Source organism: Tetrao urogallus (assembly GCF_951394365.1).
Source record: "Tetrao urogallus genome assembly, chromosome: 1".
NCBI lineage: Eukaryota > Metazoa > Chordata > Aves > Galliformes > Phasianidae > Tetrao > Tetrao urogallus.
In genome coordinates this window covers 63128903-63138567 of record NC_136813.1, presented here as the reverse complement: position 1 = coordinate 63138567, position 9665 = coordinate 63128903, and the positions used below count along the sequence as shown (strand labels likewise).

At 40.5% G+C, this 9665-nt stretch overlaps 1 protein-coding gene across 1 annotated transcript in view; it reads right to left on the bottom strand.

Annotated features, from left to right (window-relative positions):
- Nucleotides 1–6142: 6142 nt before the first annotated feature.
- TSGA10 (testis specific 10) overlaps nt 6143–9665 on the bottom strand; it is a gene marked incomplete at both ends in the record, with an annotated part of 29947 nt that continues 26424 nt past the window's right edge. The window contains 2 exon segments of the mRNA XM_079544226.1: nt 6143–6167; nt 8315–8449. Coding sequence (XP_079400352.1) covers nt 6143–6167; nt 8315–8449 — 160 coding nt within the window.

Here is a 9665-nt window from a genome sequence, read left to right as displayed (position 1 = left end):
TAGATCGGTGTTCAGTATACTCAGTGTTCAACATACACGTGCGTTTTTAATTCATTGTGTGGGGCAAACCCAGCAGGGCGCTGCCCTCCCACCTCAAAGAGATCTCAGCGGGGCTTCGCGTTTATCAGCGGCGATCCGAACTCAACGCAGTAGCCTGGAAATTTGTTAACAGAAGCCACGAACACAACCGTGAGAAAACCGGCTAGCGGCACTACAGCCCTCATGTCCGACAGACGTCAAAAAGGGAACTCGCGTGGCTTAAAGACCCCTTTAGGCCGGAGCAGCCGGCGCTGTACGAGAAGTTTGAGAAGCGAGGGGGAAAGCCGCAGCCCGTCCGCACGCAAACGCCCGCGAGCGAACCTGCCCACAGCGCCCGCAGCTCCCTTCGCCCCACGACGCGCCTCGAAATGGCGGCGGTGCGGCCGGGATAGGGGGTCCGCTTGGAGCCGCTCGTCCTCCCGGGCCTCCCCGCACAGTCACGGAAGGCGCCGGGCCGGGCGGAGCCGCCTTAGCTCACCTGGGCCCCGTGCGAGCAGCGAGGCCGCAGCTCTCCGGCGGCGGCAAGACGGCAGCGCCCGAGAGGTGACGGAGAGCGAACCGGGCGGTAGCAGCCCATTCGCGGAGCCAAGCTGTGGGCACCTGCGGGCCGCCCGCCCCGCTCCTCCCCACCGAGCCCGGCCACGCCCGGGGCTGAGGGTGAGGCACGGGCGGCAGCGCCGCAGGCGGAGGCGGCGTTGGGCGCGGCGCTGAGGTGAAGGGCGGTGGCGGGGCAGGCCGGGGCTGGAGGACGGCTTCTGGGCCGAGTCCGATCCGGTCGGAAGAACGGACAGAAGTAGCACCTGTGGGGAGAGTTTCCCGCCTTGGACTGAATCTGTTTCAGTATTTTCTCTCTGACTTTCGGGCTTCAGTTTCAGTACAAGCACCTTTTTGTCCCTCTGGCATAAGTCTGGGGACTGTGGTTTTGCATAGAAAACACAAGGATTGCCTGCAAACAGAGAACAAGTAGCACACTGCATTGCTTTGCTGTTTGAGGTGAAAGCGTTGGAATGAGCAGTGCTGTGGTGCTTTGCTTTTGTATGACTCTGGTAAGGGAAGCTGAAATGAACATGGAAAGCTGGCATAGGCTCAGTGTCAATGAGACATGGAATCGTTAAGGTTGGAAAAGACCTCTCAGGTCATCAAGTTCAACCTCCAGCCCACCCCCACCATGCCCACTGCCCACATCCCTCAGTGCCACATCCACACAGCTCTGGAACACCTCCAGGAACAGTGACTGCACCACCTCCCTGGGCAGCCTGTGCCACTGCCTCACTGCTCTTCACGAGGAAAAAGATTTTCCTAATATCCAACCTAATATCATTCAGAATTACTTCTAGAGCAGCCACCACAGGCCTAGAGAGAAATTCAATTATCCATTTTACTTCTGTTGAGTTGTACTACTTTCAAAACTTGCAAGCCATCCTGTCAACAGTAATTTTCAATATTACTGTGTGCAGGAAGGCATATCTGTCTAAAGCAAACCTGTGCAGCACGTTGTTTACCTGCAAGGCTGTACCACAGCTCTGACAACAATGCTTTTTGCTTTGTGTACTCTGTAATTGCTTGGGTGTAGGCTCCATTCAAGATAAAAATGTTTGTTCTTCCCCATCAGGAAATAAAATAAAATAAAAATAAATGTGGGAGAGCCTAGAGAAAAGTTAAATTATATATTACTAGAGAACCAGGTGAAAAAATCTGTTGGATGGAGACATCCTTTCAGGCCATGTCTTATACATAATGCTTTAATTATAATAAACTTTATTTCCTCAGAGTTTATGAACAAAACAGCTGACCCTTGTCATGAAATGAGAATGTATGTTTCAGCACAGTCAAAACAAATCCACCTCATCAAGCTATTTTTCTTCTGTGTGGAAAGCATCCAATGCATAAAATCAACTCTGAAATATTTTTCCACGTGTTTAGGTAACTGTATGTGAATGCCACAACAGCTGTGATTCACTCATCTTCATTCCACATACTCCCTCTGCTGGAAATGAATGTGAAAGGCCAGAGGATCGGAAGGAGAGATTGAGTGCAAGATACATTAAAAATAATAATAATAAAAGAGCATCTTTCATTAAAAGATCACACACTCCACGGTCTGTAGTGGCTGCAGACTGACTGATTAATGGGCCTCAGAGGACAAGGAAGAAAGTGAAACCATATGTCACAGCTAGTACTTCCAATTCTGCCCTACACGAGGAGCGCTCTTCTAGCCAGGGATAAAAACACTGTTTTAACACTGGCGATACAGTCTTAACTCAGATTGCAAGTTGCTAAAGACAAAGCTTCATTAGTGACCGAATGCAAAAATAACTGAGTAAATCTGGTTTACTTTCAGTAGAAACAGCAGAATAAATCAGAGATATATAGTTTGACACGCTGCTGAGACGTTGTCTCCATGGATTTTAGGAAAAGCACTGAAATACTTCTACCCAGCAAAACAGTGAATTCCTCCTCTTACACAGAACAATACCGCTGGCGGTGATGCTGTCCTGCATAATTAGTAGCTTCCATTTCTTCTAGGATAAAGAGTATACGGATGGGGGATACAAGATCCACTTTGGATTTTTTTCTTCAAATCCTGACAGCTATTTGCACTCAAGTAAAATAACTGCTGTTGGTAAATGGTAAGAGATTCCACTGCCAATAGCTGAGAAAAATCAATTGAAACAGATCCAAAATCAGTGGCTAGAAATTAAAAAAACAGTGCTGCAGGAAAGCCTGAACACCTTAAAAAATACTATAGGGTCCTCTGTTATGCAAACAGATAACTTTGAACCATCACATAGTATCTGAGATCGATTTTAGCATGCTCTTATTTCATAAAAAACACAAATAGCATTTTCAGGTTTGCTTACATAAAAATATTGTGGTAAATGATAAATTTGAAAAAATTTAAGAAAGTGAAGTTTATAAGTATGGCATTGCTGACAGTTGTAAATAAGAGTCACAAATGTAAACAAATGATAAATACATTTTGGTATGTATTTATTTCCAAACAACATGGTATAATAAAGCAACAGCAATAAAGCAATAAGGAAACAGTCACGATCACTACAAATTTAAGAAAGCTCAATTAACTCTTCTTTTATCTTTCAAGTTTCTGACTTTTCAGAGATCTTGCCTCTACAGTGCTCTCTGAATATCCCCACCTGAATTATTTTTGTTAACCTTGAATAATCAAACAGGAACTAAGTGCTGTCAGAAGTCACTGGAACATTATGTACCATTGTGACTGACAAAGCTCTCTTTGGTCCCATCTCTTTCCTGATGCAATATGCAGAAACACAAATTCCTCATTTCCATAATGTAACCCTCCCTTCCATAAGGTAACAAAGGCTATGACTTGACAAAAAGCACTTCATTACATCTTGATATTTTTAACCTCATATTCCCTTAATTGCTGAAGAATTTTGAGCTTTTACCTTCTGTAACATTTGGCTAGGGAGCACACAGGTACTGACTTTTTATGATCTTATAGAGAAAAGTTATCATTTTTGTTATGGAGTATTTATATCTTAGGATATGTCTCTCTGCACAGCTCATCCACTCCCAAGAAGAACTCAATTTTATCTATTTCACATTCATCTAACTTTGCCTTCTCATCTCTTATGTTATAGGTTATTCATTTTATAGAATCACATAATAACAGAATGGCCAGGGCCAGAAGGGACCTCGAGGCTCATGAATCTCCAACCCCGTGCCATATGCAGGGCCACCAACCTCCCCATTCAATACTAGACCAGGCTGCCCAGGGCCCCATCCAACCTGGCCTTGAACACCTCCAGGGACGGGGCATCCACAGCCTCTCTGGGCAACCTGTTCCAGCACCTCACCACTCTCTCTGTAAAGAACTTCCCCCTGACATCCAACCTAAATCTTCCCTCCCTCAACTTCAAGCCATTTCCCCTTGTCCTGCAGTTATCTACCCTTTCAAAGAGTTGATTCCCCTCCTGTTTGTTATAGACTTATTGACTAAGATCACATTTCTCAAACTTCTTTGTAACCATCTTCTAAAAAAGTCAGTACGGTAAGATGACTGCAAGACAAATGACTCTTTCTCATCTTCTGAGATGATCACTTTCTCTTGTACCTTTTAGTAACTGCATAGTAAGGAAATATATAATGTCATTACATCTGATTCTGCTGTCTCTATTACTTCAAGCCACCCTCTTAACACTGGTGACTGCTGAAATGACTTCTGTGGCTGAGTAAGAGTCCCCCAAAGAATGAAGAATCCCACAGTCTGAAACCAGGCCACCTATACTGAAGAGTAAATTATTGTTACCTTGAGGAAGGTAATCCTAGAATTTACATTACAGATACTTTTTTTTTTTTTTTTAAATACATTATTCATCAAAATACTTTCACAGGATCTTTAAAGAAACCTGTTCCTAAAAAGCAACATAGGATCATATCTATAGCTCATGTTAACATGTTTTAAAAAGTACTTAGGAGCATTTATACGGATTATGCTGTCTCTAACCATTACTTAACATATGAATTTTAATGCTTAGGAGTCAGATTGTCACAAACCAAACACATGTGAAGCACAAACGAGATATATGTTCAAACCACTACCAACTTGATTTTGCTTTTGAAAATAAGCTGGAGACCATTTTAAAATACTTTGACAAAGAAAACAAAAAAGATGAATCTATTGAAGAAAAAAAAGTGAAACCAAGAAGTGAGTTATTTTCTATTTTAAATAGGAATTACTTATCTATTTCTGAAGTCAGAGGTAGGGATTTTTCAGCTGATTTGTAGGGGAGAGTTCTACCTTCCCTCTTGCATTTGATGTTGGAGAATGTGTAACACTGACAAATATTATGGCACGGTAGCTGAAATTCTGAGCAAGTTTAAGTGCCAGTAAATATCACCAAGCAGTTCTCATTCATATTAAAAAAGCTCTTTAATTAGAAAGTTAGTGCAATTGTAGTAAAATTGTCAGAAACTGAACACGCTCCAAGTATATATGTATATCAGAAACATAAAAAAATGCACATCTCCATAGTTATCACAACACTGTTGTAACTCCTAGCATTACTATTCTATTTCAGACAAATTAAGAAGTAGTTTAGGTTTTAAGAGAGGAAAAAAAGCCAACAACAAAAAAACTGCCTATCTTGAGATGGCATAGCACTCTTTTAAGTGCATTCTTCACATAGTCCATCAAAAATAGATCGGATGCTCTGAAAGTAATACCTCCTTTTTATTTCCATGGAAACTACAGTAGATAGAAGGAGCACAACAACACTATCTGATAGAGCAAATTCTCAGCTACAAAACCTTATTTTTCAACATAGTCACAATCAACAGCTAGGTGCTTTCACCAGCAATGAAGAAGACTCTGTGTATTGCTCTAGTAACAATCTGTACCAGCTGCTGCCACTGCTAAAATGCACCACACACCACCTCACCGTGCGCACATCCACTGTTTGGTCTCCATAAACATTCAGCAAGCATCTATGAATGTCAGTGGGTGTTATTTTTCCAGAATTCAATGACGTGCCTTCTCTTCAGTCGCACTTTCATGTCAGACACTGCTGTGTCAGACTGCCCCTCTGCTGCCATCTGTCACACAGCAAAGCATGTAATGGAATATTGGTGGGAAGGTTCAACCTCCACTGCCATCCCACCAACATCCGCCTCTATCATGGGCCAACACTACAAAATAGGAGGCATTACTTTCAAATCACAACACCTGAACATAGACACCTTTTTCCTCCAATAAAGTTTCATATTGTTATTTGCTATCCTGTTTTTTAATTATATCACCGACCTTTTGAAATAATGCACAATGTTAAAATTACAGTACAATGTGAGTACAATCAATGTAACATGAACTTTTTTTATGTTTACAGTGATGGATGTGCCATGTAACACAAAAATACATGAGCGGGGAGGGGAAGGAAAGGAAGCTATCCATACCAATTTCTTCCCAATGAACAACAAAGAGTGTATATAAATCCATGCAAGTATTTTTGAAATAGATTTAATGAAATAAAGCATTCAGCAGGCAAAAATGATAACTGAATGCAAATTAAACTTGAACTCTCCAAATAGTGTGCAGTCTTCACAGGCCATTGTGAATATAATATTAGAAGTCCTTGAATGAAGAATTCCTAGAAAATAAAACAAAACATAGTCTAATTTTGTAGTGAACATAGAAATAGATTCTGAGGTTTCCATGAACACAATTTAAGGTTTTGATTCTGAAAATACTACGAGCAGGCTTCCTGTCTCTCTGAAATCAATCCAGGTAGATGATTTGAAGCATTAGACTTTATTGTGCAAACATGCTACAATGCTTTTTGAAGGGAAGGGCAAGTTTTGGACTCCTACCAAAGAAAATGTACAAACAAAGGTCTTTCCCACCAGGTCTGCAAGACATGCTACATGGTGCATTCTTTTCATTTTACTCATACAGGGAGTCAAGTCAGAGAAAAATGGGAGAATAGGAAAAAGTTACCATCCAATTTTTTTATGATATCACATTCTGAATATAATGAAAAGGTGATTGCCTGACCCATCTCCTATCTTAGGATGTGTGCTAAAATAGTGCACAAAATATGTAGTGTAAGAAGAGTGTCAATGGTAATTCCAGCACTGCTGTCTCAGGGTTTTTTACTGCATGTTCAGATACTGGTTGCAGAAGATTCCTCTACACCAAGAAATTATCGTTTCTACCATATCTTTCTGACTCCCCAAGTAGGTCATCTTCAGGCATCTAAGAATGAAATTTCAGCTCTTGGAGGACTTTTTTTAGTAATTTCAACTATTCTGTATTGATGCAAACAAGAAATGAGTTGAACTCATAATCTAGTTTGTAGATTAGTCTGGATTAGGATTCAACCAAGAAGACCAATGGCATCCTGGCTTGTATCAGGAATGGTGTGAGCAGGACTAGGGGAGTAATCCTGCCCTGTACTCGGTGAGGCCTCACCTCAAGTACTGTGTTCAGTTTTGGGCTCCTCAGTACAGAAAGGACATTGAGGTGCTGGAGCAGGTCCAAAGAAGGGCAACAGGGCTTGTGAAGGGCTTGGAGAATACGCCCTACGAGGAGAGACTGAAGGAACTGGGGCTGTTTAGTCTGGGGAAAAGAGGCTGAGGGGAGACCTTATTGCTCTCTTCCAATATCTGAAAAGTGCTTACAGTGGGAGTAGAGTTGGTCTCTTCTCACTGGTGACAGGACAAGGGGAAATGGCCTCAAGTTGCACCAGGATAAGTTTAGGTTGGATATCAGGAAACACTTCTGTACAGAAAGGGTTGTTAAGCACTGGAATTGGCTCCCCAGGGAGGTGGGGGAGTCACCATCCCTGGATGTGTTTAAAAACTGTTTGGATGTGGTGCTCAGGGACATGATTTAGTGGAGGGTTGTTAGAGTCAGGGTAGTACGGTGAGGTTGTGGTTGGACTCCATGATCTTTATGTCTTTTCCAACCTGAGGAATCCTATGATTCTACGATTCTGTGATTCTTTGGATTTGATATTTAACTAGCACTTTACTAATTAGAAAGGAATACTTTTCTAATATCAGTCTGATAAGGAGTTGAACAAATAGGAACAGCATCATAATTATGTAGTATCAGTATAGATGACAACATAGATTGAATTGATTGAATTCTCTTTTCTTTAGATGATATCAAAAATAAAAGAAAATGTTGTGGTTATAAAAAGTCAGTTGATCAGTCCCAAGTGACACAGAGCTTATTTCAACAAATGTAAGAGCTACACTACACTCAGGTTAGGAAGGAGTAGACACGGTTCTTTCAGAGGATGAAGGGACTGCACTTGATACAAAAGACAGACAACAGCTACCAATTTACAGTCTTACACTGCTGTGCTAATATTTACCAGATTCATCTCAGAAGTACGTAAAGCACTGATTCAAAAGCAGACCATTTCCTGAAAGTAATGAAATGAGAATTTTTCCCACTCAATTGGCAAATATTTTTATTGCATGCTGCCATCAGTATGAATTGTGAGGCAACAAGCAGACAGCTACCAAACATAAAATTAATCTAAAAGACTAAAACTGACAGGGGAGTAGATGTAAGTGGTGGAGGCTCCATTTCAGTGACTGCTGAAGGAAAACTGTTGGGTTTTTTTTCTACCACAAGATTACAAGTGTTTGAAAACTCATAGAATGCATTTAAATATGGTGCCAAGTTGTGTAATTGAGCCAATATTTCAACAAGAAATATCAGAGTTCATCCTTTTATTTAATTTGTTTTCAGTGTTTGGAACTTAAACATTGTTGAACTACTTACCCTTCTAGGGAACTGTCCAGAGACCAATCAGGAAGTGGATGATGAGCACGTTCAGGTGATGATGTTCTTAATGTAGAGCTTAACTGATACGTGACTGTACGATTCTGGCATCGAAGTTCCTGTACAGCTCGTTCCCTATATAAACATTATTTCACAGTCAGATTAAGCACTTCTAAAAATCAAAGTTATCACACAGTCATTAACTTTTTCTTTGTTCTTTTAACTTTTTTTTTTCCTTAAATTTTATTTTATATGGAGATGTGGTGCTTGTCATACACTTCTCTAAAAGACAGGTAACTCTTTCTGCATACTGTTCTTACAGCTAACTTACAGGCTGCACAACAAGATGCAACTTTGCTCTTTCCAAAACAATTCAGGCAACTGTGCTTGTAATTATCTTGAAGTAGAAGAGAAATTGTTTTCAAGAACGATAATGGAGGATCTCTGATCCATAGTGAGGCAACACTGACGTATAGACACACCCTAATATTTATCAGGCGAATAAACTATAAATTAAATCTTGATATTACTGCAACTGTAAACAACTATGTAACAAATTATCCTTAATTAGGAGAAGAGCTTAAGTATGGAGGCTGATTCTGCTTTTTGACCATGAACGCCCCAAGAAGCATCAGGGAACAACCAAAAAGCACAAAATGGATGCACTCACACTGGAGAAGTAGGGAAACAACTGCTTAGAGAAGAGCGAGACTATTTTAAAACAAAAGTACTTATTTTTGCTTATTTTGTGCAGCTGAAGAAGTACACATGATGCTACCTTTTTAATTCACTCACACATCTAACCCCAAAGTTCTGCAGTTTTTGCCGTAACTTCAGGATAAGGGAGAAAACAATTTGAAATTGAAACACATACTGTGACATTTGAGAAATGTATCTTTAAAAGACCTAACCTCAAGTGTAGATGTTTCCCCCTCAAAACTCTCATCCTTATGAGTGAATAGAGTATTAACAAACTAATTTGCTACAATTAAACAAAATACCTGATTCTCAAGCATGCTATAATCACATCACTACTTCTTCTACCAATTTCTTTTGAATACCTAAAATAATACTTGGCAGTTTTTAACATTTTTAACCTCACTACATCCATGAAGTAGAAAAATCTTGCTATTTTTGTTTCATAAAGAAACTGTTTAAGCTACCAAGACTAAATAGATAAGGCAACTAGTAAGACAGGCCTAGGACTGTTTCTTGTACTATGGCTAAATCACATGAAACAATTTGTACCTACTGTTAAACTTTCTCATCCTGCCCATTAAATGAAAACCTAAAAAGGTGATTTTCTTCATATTGGCACATTCAGTGCCCCACACAGCACTTGGGAGAGTGC